The following is a 13,723-nucleotide window of genomic DNA, read 5'->3' as shown; positions in this document are numbered from 1 at the left end:
GGGAGGAGTGGAAAGTGCTGAACATGTGATCAAAACAAACAGGTAGTGCGACCTGCAGGTGGCAAGTGCAAGAATTAGGAGCAAACCAGGGGTGTCTAATAATTCCATGTAAGGTGACTGTAGGGTTGCAGATTCAGACCCTAGTGCAGTGGTTGCTAGGAGGCAGTGCGGGTATGCAGCTTTGGTTGCTAGGAGGCAGTGAGGGTATGCAGCTGGGTGGGCACGGGTCTGGGCCCGAATTCAGAGGGTAGATGGGTACACAGTGCAGAAACACATATCAGCAGGGGATAGTAAGAGAGAAAGCAGAAGCAAAGAGGAAGGTCTTTAGGTTATTCTGGAACTGAAGATGATTCTCCTCATTTTAGAGAGGCAGGGAGGCTATTCCAGAGGGAGACCCCAGCCGAAAAAAGATCTACCACCAAGTCGTTGCTTGGAGAAGCGACTGACCGTGAGGAAGTTGGAGGAGCGAAGAGCTTGAGTAGGAAGGTATTAACAAAGGAAGAGTTGAAGGTATTGCAGACCCAGGCCCCAGAAGGCCCTGTGGACAGTGCAGAGGGCCTTGAATTAATCAGTGTAGCCACTGAGAGATTTCAGGGCTGGGGAGATACGATCCCTGGGCTTGAGGCCAACGACAAGCCTTACAGACATGTTCTGGGTGAGTTGCAGAGGGCGGAGAGTAGTAGGAGGCAGATTTAGAAAGAGGCTGTTGCAGTAGTCCAGCCTACAGAGAACCAGAGCTCTAGAGACTGAGCTTCTGAGCAAAGCAGAGGAAAGGAAGAATACCCCTGAGGAGGTGCAGTTGGTAGTTTGACTTCTTAGAGACATCAGATGTGTGGAGAAAAGGAAAGCGTGGAGTCGAAAATGACCATGTGTTTCTTAGCCTCACAGATTGGGAGCTGACAAAGGGAGGCCAGCCAGAGAGTGACAGGAAAGGAGGGTGCAGGACTGCTGTTTGACAAGATTGTATGTAGTAACCCTTGTCCTCTTGGCAACAGATAACCCAACCTTTGGTATAGTCTGTACTACACAAGTTGGTAGTGACTCAGCAGCCAGGCTCATCTCAAAGGGGTGGGGGGGGGGGTCAGTGTGAGCTGTAGGGTTGCACATAGTTTCACAGTGACAAGTATTCAAATAACACTTATACTTGAGGTTCCTTTATAAATTATTTATTAATTTAAGTCAGTTTTAAACTAATCCTTCTTTAGAAGGGTACAATTGGCAACAATACAAATACACTTCAAAATACACTTGTTCAGTAAAGTAGATGGCACACAGCATTTCCTACACCCTCAGAAATGTGCTAATTCCCTCCACCTTAGAGACCCCCAGCAACTTTGCTGGATTTTGAGGACTTGATTTTTTTTAACCTTGAGAAAGTGAGGCCCTTTTACCCACTCATGCATTTTTATTTTTTTAATTAAAATGTATTGTTTTTTTTCAAAAGGATGTTTCAAATCGCAATACAAACATATTAGTGAGGCATGACATGAAGGTTGAAAAGACAAACCATAGCACACATTGTCAACCATATAAAAGACATGTTATCACTTCTAATGACTAATAGCACCAAATTTCCACCCCCACCCTTCCCATTTCGCTGTAGGTGACGTTGAAATGTCTTTGTCCGGCGATGAAGTACTTTGGTTTAACCGTTACATTATACAGAAGCACACAACAGTACATCATAGCTCTTTGTGGGCATTGTCAGCTGACCAACAAATGATCCATTACACTTTGCTACATTATGCACATGCTCCTTTATGTGATATATTTGGTGCAAAATTCTGACCATTTATTATCTATGGAAGTCCAGCCCCCATGGAGGGCAGTGGTCCATTCTGAATGTTTCGGGAGATCCCAATCCACTCAGCCTTAGTCAGTAGGTTTGCCCCCTTACAAACTGTCGTGAGACAGGCCCTCGCAGCCAGCAAAGGCCGTGTATCATTTTAGGTACCTTGATGACAGTCCCCTCTGTCTCAATCAAACCAAATAAGATCATGAGCGGCTGTTTCTCCCACTCCTCCCCCTCTAACTCTTTAATCCACCTGAGCACCTCATCCCAGTATGCTTGCAATGCCTTGCAATCCCACCACATATACTAGCAGTCTGCTTCCGTACCACATCCCTGCCAGCAGTAAGGGCTTACATCTTGATACATCCTGGCCAACCTGACCGGGTAGTACTGCCATCTATACAATAATTTAACGCCATGCAATTTGTATTTGCATGATATGGATGTTTTCACTGTTCTCCTACATATCTGAAATCTTCTGGGAAAGATGCCTACCCAGATCTGCTTCCCATTTATTCTTCAATGTGGCTGAGGGGGTTGTATTGACCTCTACTAATGCTGTGTACATCACACTTTTGAGACCCCTGGAGCCTGTGCGAGTGTCAAGGATTTTTTCAAACGGGGTGAGGTCCCTTTGTAGCTAGTCTTTCCAGCCCCCTCGGGTCATGACACCTTTCAGCTTAAAATATTGGAACACCGAGAGCGGGCCTATTCACAGCTTCCTCGAGCTCCTGGATGGTGATAAAGGTCTGATTTCTCCAACTGGCCAGCCCTTTCCAGCCCGACCTCATACCATAATTGAAAACTCTCCAAGTACAGGATGGCGTGTCCCAAGGGGGAGGGCCAGGTTGTGATCAGTGACTTAACACAAGATCTGGGGGCCCCCCTGCGAGCCATGCTGAGCACCCCCCCCCCCATCCCCAACTCGGCAACAAATCACGAGTCGCGCCACACTCTGGGCCGGTTTAGATTACCACGCTAGCGCAATACGCACAAATGTGCTGTTGTAGGGTTATGCCGCACACTGCACTAGGAGAAAGATATAAATGTTTTTTAATGCAATATACAGCACACTTTCTGAGAATTTTGCTAAAAAGCCAGTGTTTGCTATTGTTTTTGTAGGGTTACACCAATCCAATACATGCAAGTCACCAACAGTGCACAAGAACATGAATGCTTTGCTATTAAAAATGCCATGCCACAATGAAAACCTGTCCATTGGCTGCACAATGTAGACCAGTGTAGACACTGTAATAACATTACAGTAAAGCATGCCAGGCCACATTTAGACATAGCTAGACTGATTGCACCAAAATGCCAGTCGAAGCAATACGACTCATCAAGAAGAGAGCACACATTCAAGCCTGCGTCTCTGTTGTCTCTAACAACACGGCCAAACTTTTTAAAATCTGAAAGGAACTGGCCAATCCTGTTGTGGTCTCTACCTCTCCTGTTCCCTCAACAGGCCCTCTGTATGGCTTTGGCCTCTTGCTTCTCTGCTAAAACTCAGGACATCCTGTCCACTATCTCCTCTTCCTCTCTCTGCCCCCTTTAGCCATCTCCATCTCCTCCTCCCCCTCCTCTTTCTCTCTTAACACCTAACAAGGTCTCTAGACAAGTCCCATCTATGGAAGTGTCGTCGAAACAGGTGCTCGCCCGCTCCTCCACAATCATCAAAGATCATATTGACACCCTTGCTCAGGCCTTGGCCGATTTCTGTAATCCTTATTTTGCCACTGGAACTTCCCCTCTCCCAAAAGTCTGTTGGTTGTCTCCATGACCATCAGTCTGGCTTAAACTCCTGAACACCTGTGAAGATCTGATCTCTAACCTTGATTCCAGCATTCCTTTTGTCATCCTCGAACTTTCCTCTGCTTTAGACACAGTCAACCACGCCATCCTGATCAATCGACTCTGTGAAACCTGGGCATCATGGATCAGGCTCTGGAGTGGCTGACCTCCTTCCTCTTGGGCCGCCCCTCCCAGGTCCAACTTGGTGCCTTTCTCTATGCCACCTCTCTACCTATGGCGTTCCCCAGGGTTCTATCCTCTCACCCTGGTTTTTCACCTCTACTTGGCCCCTTTGGCCCACCTGATCTCTCTACCTTTAACTTTCAGTGTTATGCAGATGACACTCCACTTTTCCTTCAGGCTTCCCTCAGCCTCCTCTCTCGCTAATTCCTGGTGTCATCAACTACACTCTTTCTCTGCTCATATCTCGGACGTCGCCAAGAAGTCCCACTACCAGTTGCACCTCCTCAAAGGGACTTTTCCCTTTCTCACTTCCCCCAGAAGCTCACTGTCTCCAGAGCCCTGGTTATGTCTTAAGCTGGACTACTGACACAGCCACTTTCTCAATCTGCCTTCCTCTACTCTTCCCTCTGCAACTAATCCGGAACAGGACTGCAAGACTTATCCTTGGCCTCAAGCCCAGGGACCGTATCTCTCCAGCCAAGAAATCTCTCCACTGTCTCCCGGTGGCTGCAAGGATCCAGTTCAAGACCCTTTGCATTGGCCAAAAGGCGTTCTGGGGCTGGGATCTGCACTACATCCAACTCTCTTCCAAAATACCTTCCTTCTCGAGCCCTAAGGGTTAGATGCTTCACCAGGCAGAGAGTGGGGAGAGAGTGGGGGGGTGTGGGGTTAGATCTCCCTCCTACAGAATGCCTCCCTGCTCCTCCCAAACTTGAGCCGGACCACCTAAAGTTCCGGAAGCAGCTCAAAATGTTCCTCTTCTCCTCTGCTTTCTCTCCCCCCCCCCCCCATGCTGACATACCTGACCTACCTATCTGCTGTACCAACTGGTTGCTTGGCTACCCTCAGTCTCACTGAGTCCAGGCTCTTTCTTGATCAGTCACCCTTGCCATGCCTCCAGGCCTACCACGCAGTTGAGGGCTGTAACTGTAACCCTACAGTCCCTTGTTCTCCTTGCACTACCAAGAGCCGAGCTGTCCTGGCTGCCCTTACTCGGAGCATTTCTGCCCTGTTTTCCCCCCTCCCCCTCCCCCTTGCACTTCCAACCCCCCACCCTCCCCTTTCCCTCGCACTTCCACAATCTGAATGACACGAGGCCTAGTAAGATCATTTGTCTTGTCCTCCCTCTGTTTTCCTTCCCTTGTCTTGTCGGGCCTAAAATCACTTGTGTACAGGTGCATTATATATGACTAATCATATATAATTTCATCACAGATGCCCAGAAAAATATATAATGCTGCAGTAAGAAACAGCTAGACTGGCAGAACCCAAATGCCAGTCTAGCCAGGTAATTACACTTTGGAGGACTGCTTTATCAGAAATGCCCAGTTCAAAAGTCATACCAAACTGAGGAATGACTAGACTGGCTGCACCAAAATGCCTCTCTAGCCACTAATACCACATATCAGTCCTGCTTAGCATGGACATGGACGGCTATTCTGATTTATTGCACAATACCATCCCCTCTCCCTCCCATCCCTTACCCAACCTCCAAAATCAGCTCATTGGCCCAGAATTACCCCCACGTCCCTCTTCCTTGTCCCAGTGCTTACGTAGGAGGCTCCACTACAGCTCACATTGACCCCTCTTGAGATGAGCCTGGCTGTTCAACACGCTACCAAGTGTGTAGTACTAGCTTATACCAAAGGTTGGGGTTTCCTATACCTGTAGTCAGTTGTTTGTAGTGTTCCCAGAGGGTACTGCATACAAACTTTGCCCCCCGGACAGCCAGCCGGCCAATTAGGACTGGTTTTGTTCAGGCACACCTAGAGACAAAGGACAGGGGAGTTTCAGGACCTTCACTTCCTGTCCTTACTTACATACTGGAGCCATGGGTGGGCTTCAGGGCTGAAGCCCGCCAAAGGTAAAACGCACAAAGGGCTCCAACCTGTCAACGCACCAGAGTAAAAGCCAAGAAAGACCTCACAAACGGAAAATGATGAAAAAAGACTAGAAAAGCACAATTGTAGGAAAATTAAACCTCTGCCACCAGCTTTTTAAAGTAGTGAGGGTTAACATAAAAAATATTAGATGAGAATGTAGAATATAGGATAAAGGGCTACTTGGTAACCCCTTAGCACTCCACATAAGATGGGTGTGCTGGACCTACATAGAGAAAAGGTAAGTAACGTTAATTTTACTTTACTAGTCTTGGGAATAGTAGTTCATACAGGAAAAGGTATTTAAACCTTATGAAAAATCGAAAGGATTTCTCCGACACTGCACTGAAGGTGCTGTCACCATACAAAAAGTAGATGCCTATGGAGTTTGTCAGATTCCAAAAACTGAGGAAACGCATAATCAAATCTGGCCAACACACTGGAGGGCGTGAGAAAAAAGGTCCTACTGCCAGAATCTGAAGATGGCCGACGGGGGAGGAGCTAAGGGAGATGTTCCTATTGGCTGTGGGCAGGATGACCAAAAGTGACTAATAGAGCACACAAGTGACAAACTTTAAATGGCTGTTACTGAGGATTTCCAGAAAGATGGCTGGTAATATTAACAGCATGTGAGTCTATTAGCAATACCAGTGCTGGAGAGCAGGAGTTACAGATAAGTAATTTATTCCTTGTCACAAAAATCGCAACCTTTCAAATGGTTTAAAAAACAAACCCAAAAGAACACTGATCCCCTACAGGTGTTTGTATGCCTCAAAATCTGTACTACCCATTGGTGAGTGATATTGTCTCTTAAATAGTAAAATGTTGCTGTGTGCTTCCATGTGGAGAATTGAAGGCAAGTGATTTATGTCTGACTAATGGCTTTCAACTTGAAATATTTGCAAAAATTGATTACGCTATAGATCCGGGGTAAAGCTTGTAGGATACACCTCCACTATGCAGCCATTCCCTAATTATTTACTACTTTTTATCCAGTATCTTTTGCCCACCTTTCTCCCCTCTTGACAGTAATAATCTGGACTCTCTGCCACATTACCCCTTGGAGATTCAAGCTGTTTACACAAATCCTACCAAAACGTAGATTACTGAACTCAACCTGTGGTCGAGGAAAATAACATGTGATGAACTCTCGTATATTAAATGACAGCTACCTCTCTGAAAACAGTTTGCTGAGCTCATCTGTCCCCCATAAGCCTGAAGATTAATTCCTGATTCATCTTGTTAAAATGACTGCTAACTGGATGGACTGCATTTATGTGCCGGATCCCCATGCCCCTCCTAGGTTTTATCTTGCATTTGTGAAGTCTCTACTGCCATAGTTCATTGCATCAAAGCGCTGTAGCCTGTTGGAGGCAAAGTAGGAATACAATAGAACATTCGGTAGTGGTAGGTATGAGCAAAGTCTGGTAGATGGTTGGAATGAAGGTGAGGTGCTCAGAAAGACATGAGAAAGAAGCTACTTTTTCAAGCTTTTCGGTAGGGAATATAATGCCCGGCAATCTAAATGTCTGATCTGAAGAGAACAGTAATTGCTAGTCCCACCGTACATAACATACATGCATAATGTTTTTTTGTTAAATTCTAGGTACTTGTTCTTACTCCAACACGAGAACTGGCGATTCAGGTTTCCAGAGACTTTAAAGACGTTACCAAAAAACTTGCAGTGGATTGTTTTTATGGAGGGACAGCCTATCGTACACAATGTAAGTCTACCCTGCATATCTTGCTCCTGGGTTGATTCACTAATTTTATTACTCAAATACTATACATTTAAGAATTATTCATACAGTTGAACATTGCTACAAAAGTCCAATTGGCTGTGTTGCTTTAATCCCAACTTGTCTTGCCTTTACAATTCGTATTAGTTACTGCTAGTTTTTTTAACTCTTCCCTCAACCTTAACCAAACTATCTAATCTAACTATATAATAAAAGGCCAGATGTATGTTTGCCCTGTATATTTGTCAGTATCTTCACCTGTTTTACAGCTAGAGGGTGTGCTGTTAGCTTTGGCTATATAGTGGTCCTGTGTTAATATAAACCTGCACTGTTGTCAGTGTACACAGGCTTCTACACTAGTTTACAATAAACGATTTACAGATATATGTGAAAAACTGTTTGCCATTTTGATCATCCTGATATTGGCAGGACGAGGTAACATCTGCCTGCTCTATTGAACGTGGGCACTTTATGGAATGCAGTGGGTTTCAATGAGGCTGGACCATTACATTAGAAAGGAACATTATGCACAGTTCAGTGTAAAACTGAAATAATGTGATCTGCTATTAACCAACAGAAGTATGAATGCATATTATTCTGATGCTGGATAAGTATGACCGGTATTAGGAATGGGGAGTTGATACAAAATAATTTTTTTTTTTAAATGAAGATTTATTAGTTCTTTCAACAATTAACATTTCAGTCATTTACATAGTCTGAAGTCATTTTTTACCATAAATTTCAATTCTTTTCCAAGTATCTTTCTTGTGGCTCATTAATGAGGGTTCAACAGAATCAAAGTTTCTGTTGAATGCATGTTTAACCAACAAATGGAATCCAAAAAAGTACTTGGAAGAGACGCCTGCTGCAACTTCTGGACTGTTGGTTTGCCCGGTGAAGCCCTGCTGCCGTGCTGAAGCTCCGAATTTGCCTCGACTAGAAAAGCCTTGCAAAGGACGACTTTTCCGCTTGGATTGGTGGGACCAATTGACCCAAAGACAAGCTCATCTGGAAATCCTCTCGGAGCTGGCTGTACTTTCATTGCTGCTGCAGGAACCGATTGCCAGGGAGGGGAACACCAGAATCGAGCGAGTCTCTAAGTCGGACTCAAGATCCAGGAAGAACCTCTGGACTCCCAGGAAGCAGGACTGACCAAGCCAGTCAACTCAACGGAGTGCTCGACCCCAGATGCAAGGAAAGTCCATAGTTAGCCAAGAACCGCAGTGGTGCTATTTGCGAGAGGCACCAGAAGCTGAAACCGCAAAGTGCTGCTGATCTGTAGTTTGGCCATATCTGCCGCCAACCTTCCATTCGTAGTGCAGGAGTCCCCAGACGTCCTCACTCTTGTCCCCACGACTGAGGCCCAGGAACATGATCTGCAGACCTACACAGAAGCCAGCTGGAACCAATTTCCTCAAACCAAAAGTACTGTTAAACTAGGGGGCTGCTTACCTCTTGTGTAGCATTAGTAGCTCTCAGTTGAGACGTGTCTGGGTTGCTTTTGCCGAGTTGCTTGCAGCTTTGCCCCTCACAAGCAGCCCAGCTTGTGGCCCTACATTTATTCTACTTCTTCTACAAACACCCTTAAAACATTGTGGAAGACTTTTTACTCACCTGCAAGAAGTGCTTCAGTTCACCTAGACTTTTGCTTAATTAACATTGGCTGTCCTAGCTCCCTGAAAGACTTCTCCAGCACGGGGTCTGGCATGAATTCACATGCTCATGAATATTCCATGTCAGGCTGTGAATCCTCGGTACAACGAAAAATCAGTTTCTGAACTGTCTTTCTCCTAAAAACCTTTCACTGAGCTCTGGATCATACTGCCCCAGCCAATGACTGCCCTCTACCCCTCCCCTGGCAGCCATCTTCAGATTTTTACTGCACGTTCAATTGGCTCTTGAGCTTTTACTGTGATTTTCGCTTTTTTAGAAGTTACTCTTTTTTTTCGGTCACAGGTGCCTGTGCTCCATTGATCATCCTTCCAGTTAACAGGGACCTGTTTTTCAGATATTCGGTGCCCCTCAAGAGTGAATTTCGTCGAGGTTCTTTGTGGAGGCTTCCAGAAGATTTTTCAGCCTTAGTGTGGATCATGTTAGAGGAGAATTATTCCCCTTCCATGTTCAAACTTGGTTCTGACTGAGGTTTGCGGAATGTGTACATGGGTGACAAACATTTCCAGTGCCTGTACCGCCTGTACCCAACGCATAAGGAGGATTGTGCATTTTGCCATGATCTCTCGAAACGCACAAGGATCGGCGTAAAGGGCTTCAAGAGTTGCTGCAGGCCAAGGGCTCTGCACCGGGTGGTTCCCAGGGGCATGCCTCTCCTGGATCTGGGAAAGCTGAGCGGGCTTCTAAGTTTTGGGGTCCAACAAAAGGCCAATTCCCTCCACCTTAGAGACCCCCAGCAACTTTGCTGGATTTTGAGGACTTGATTATTTTTAACCTGGAGAAGGGGAGACCCTTTTTCCCACTCCATGTATTTTAATGTGATTTCTGAACTTTGTGTTTCTTTTGGTTGTGGAGTCTGACAAACTCCATAGGCATCATCTTTTACTGTGTCACACAGCACCTTCAGTGCAGTGGCACGGGGAAGCCTTTCAGATTTCCCAAAGGTTAAATACCTTCTTTTGGATATACTACTGTTTCCAAGAGCAGTAAGGTGAAATTAACTTTACTTATATTTGTAACTTTCTAGACCCAGCACACACTATCTTATACTAGGGTGCTGGAGGGGTTACCTAGTATCCCCTTTGTTTAGCTGATCATGTGACATTTTTTTATGTTAACCTTTTCTCACAGAATTTCTGGTGGCAGTGTTTTATTTTTTTTTTCCTTTCAACTACTATGGTGTGCATTTAACGCGGGCTGCGTTTGCAACTGCAGTAAAACACCCAAGGGTGCAATTTTTGTCAAAATTGCCCTGGTCGTCTTTTTTTCGCCATTTCTTTATGGAAAGGTCCTTCTTGAGATTTAGTTTGCGCGCCAAACCAGGCTTGGTCCCATTGTTCGCTTTGCCTTTGGCAGGATTCACGAGTGATGCTTGCCTCGGGCTCCAGGTTGTCTGGGTAGGCAGGAAGTGAGGGAGGTGTCCGAAACTTCCTGTGCTTATTCTCCTAGGAGACCCAAATGCACTCTGTAGTGATTGGCTGACTGTCTGGCAAGGACAGCCACCTTGTTGGGTGACAGCTAGGCTGGAATGAATGGGAGAGAACTGGATAAAAGGCGAGGCTTTTGGATTGGAAGGCAGTCGTCTACTGTACGAAGGAACCGAAGAAATTGAAGAGGAAGCCTGCTACAACTCCTGGACCGTTGGTTTGCCTGGTGAAGCCCTGCTGCTGTGCTGAAACTCCAAATTTGTATATATTTGAAGCCCCTGCAAGGACGACTTCTCCCCTAGAGTTGGTGGGACCAATCAACTCCAAAGTAAGCCACCTGGACATCCTTGTCAGAGCTGGTTGAATTTACAGATTTGCTGCTGGAAACCGTATAGCCAGGGAGAGGAACACCAGATTGTGTTGCTTTTAAGTTGGCCAAGAGCTCCAGGAAGATCCCCCGGACTCCCAGGAAGCAGGGCTGACCAAGCCTGAGCCCCCTCAACAGAGTGCAGGACCCCAGAAGCAAGGAAAGCCCATCTCGACAGCAAGAAACCACAGTGTTGGTATTTGCGGTAGTCCCAAGGAGCTGAAACACTGAACAGCCACTTGTTTGAAGTTTGCCGGTTGCGAACGGTGACCGTCCCATTGCAGTGCAGGAGTCCCCAGAAGTCCTCCCTCTTGTCCCCACGACTGAGGCTCAGGAACAGTGGGATCTGCAGAGCTGCACAGGAACAGAAGTCATCTGCTGCACTTTTTCTCATTACAAAAGGTACTGTAAAGTCTGAGAGAACTTAGCTCTCATTGTAGAGGTGCTTGCATCTTCTGCTCACAGGTCTAATCAGCTTGTGGCCCTACATTTGATTCTTTTCTTCAGACTTCTAAAACATTGGGCAAAGACTTTTTCTACTTAACTACCTGTAAGTACTGCATCCTATTTAAGACTTTTGCCCATTGACTTTGGCTTAGCCTATTGTACTGAATGCCTCTTCGTAGGGGGTCCTAAAGTATTTGCCTGCTTAAGAATATTTGTGGTCTCTAGTTATAATAACCTTTACATTTTACCAACTCCTAACAGTATTCTAAATGCAAACAGTAAGCTAATAGTGTCCCCAGCATCCCTAGCTATTCAAGTCATCTGAGGGTGTAGGTTGTGTCTGTGGGTCATCTCAAAAGGGTCTTTCCTGATTTAGAAACTAAGTTTACAGTATTGAAGTGTATTTATTTTTATATTGTTCCCTTCTGAAGAAGGCTTGACTGATAAATTAATGTTTTTTTCAAGAAACCTTGTTTGTAAGTGTTTATTTGAATACTTGTCACTGTGAATCTGCAACTCCCCTACAGCTCACATTGACCCCTCTTGAGATAAGCCTGGCTGCTCAACAAGCTACCAAAACTGTGAAGTACAAGCTTATACCAAAGGTTGGGTTTCCTATACCTGTTGTCAGTTGTTTGTAGTGTTCCCAGAGGGTACTGCATAGAAACTTTTCCTAACAGTGGTAGTAGCGTCTCTTTTGAAGGCCACAGGGGCAGACCCGCAGGGCGCCCTTCCTACGGCTAGGGTGTCCCTCCAAAGAGAGGGGCTTCATTCCAGGCCATTGAGAAGACCCTGGACAAGAGGATGCCGATTATCTCCCCGAGACATCCCTTCTGGATGCGAAGAAAGGGGGCAGGGGAGGTATTCCTCCAGGGCATGGATATCTCCTCTGCAGAGGAGGGTGAACTAGTTTACCCCTAGACCATCCAGGAGGGCGATGACTACGAGGGAGACGACAGAGGGCCTCCGGACGATGGGGGGGGCCATGGTACTACTTCGCCCCAACCGCCTCCTAGGGACTTGTCAGTGGACATTCTCTCGACCCCTCATACTTTGGTATCTGAGAGAGAGGAGGATGCCGGTGACCTGCCACCTGTGGCACAGGTGCCGGCCACCAATCTGACAATGGACGAACCACCAGCCAAGAAGAGTAAGGGGCACCTGCTACCTCCTTGCCACCCTTCACCTCCTCCGCCACCCTACGCAGGTGAGACCGTGTCAGACACAACGACAGGCACCGATGACTACAGTGGATCGGGGAACCTCCCATCCCCTCCGCCCATGTTCTCCATGCGATTAGAGCTTTTCCAGCTCCCGCCAGAGGAGAGCTTCTTATTCCAGCGCCACGAAGCGAAGAGGAAGACCATATTTTCAGTCCTGCTCCTAGATGAGATTTGGCATGAAGGACTGGCCCTCATGAAGCACCCTTCCACAGCCCCAGCGAAGAGAGACCGACTGGAGAAGTACGGGGTTCTGGACTCTGACCCAAGTGCCTGCGGGTCAACTGTCACTGGACTCAGTGATTTCTGCAGCAGCCAAGAAGAAATAGTAGAGTTCGACATCTTCTGCACCGTCCACCCCTCCTGACAGCGAGGGGAAGAAGTTAGATGCGATGGGTAGGAAGGTGATCTACTTTGCTGGGATTACTGTCAAGGCCGCCAACGCCCTAGCTGTCTTGCCGCAATATGACCGGGAGCTGTGGTTTAAGCTCTCCTCTACTGGTCTTCCTCCCCGACGATAAGAGGTTAGAGGCTTTGGAGATTCTGCATGAGGGCGAAGTGGCGACGGACCACACCATCACGTTGGCCATGGACCTCGCAGAGGCAGGTATCCACCAGATGGGCAATGGTGTTTGCCTTTGCCGTCGTGGCTGCCCCAAGGCCACCAACTTTCGGCAGGAGGTCCAGACAAGGGTTTTGGATGTTCCTTTTGACTGGGACAATCTTTTCATGAAAGCGGTGGATGAATCCCTACAGGCCATCAAGGCGGAGACGATACGTGCTCTGGGCACGCCACAGAAACCACGTCCCTCAGCTGCTGCGGGAAGTTCGGGCCATGTTAAAGAAAGGTACGATTGAGCGCGTTCCAAAGTGGCTCTGGGACTCCAGAGTTTGCTCAAGGTACTTACTCGTACTAAAGAAGACTGGGGGCTGGAGGCCAATTCTCGATCTGCGGCGACTGAACAAATGCATAAAGTCCCAGAAATTCCAAATGGCCACTCTTCAACACGTGCTTGGACAGCTGGAAGAGGGAGACTGTCATTGCACCTGGAGGATGCATACTTCAACATCCCCATTCACAAACGACACCGCAAGTTTCTGCGCTTCTTCGTTCAAGGGAAGCATTACCAATTCAAGGCCCTTCCCTTCGGACTGAAGTCTGCGCCCATAGTCTTCAAGTGCCTGACACTGGTGGCGGCCCATCTA

At 46.8% G+C, this 13,723-nt stretch overlaps 1 protein-coding gene across 4 annotated transcripts in view; it reads left to right on the top strand.

Moving 5' to 3' along the window:
• Nucleotides 1–13,723, top strand: part of DDX21 (DExD-box helicase 21) — a 790,459-nt gene that overhangs the window by 227,171 nt on the left and 549,565 nt on the right. For all 4 annotated transcript variants that reach the window (XM_069610614.1, XM_069610615.1, XM_069610617.1 and 1 more), the window contains one exon: nt 7,253–7,370. In XM_069610614.1, coding sequence (XP_069466715.1) covers nt 7,253–7,370 — 118 coding nt within the window. The remainder of the gene's footprint in view (nt 1–7,252; nt 7,371–13,723) is intronic.

The sequence above is a fragment of the Ambystoma mexicanum genome, chromosome 8 (genome assembly GCF_040938575.1).
Source record: "Ambystoma mexicanum isolate Mex_15411 chromosome 8, UKY_AmexF1_1, whole genome shotgun sequence".
Classification (NCBI taxonomy): Eukaryota; Metazoa; Chordata; class Amphibia; order Caudata; family Ambystomatidae; genus Ambystoma; species Ambystoma mexicanum.
Note: the sequence above shows the minus strand (reverse complement) of the source record. Positions and strands in the feature narration are given on the sequence as shown.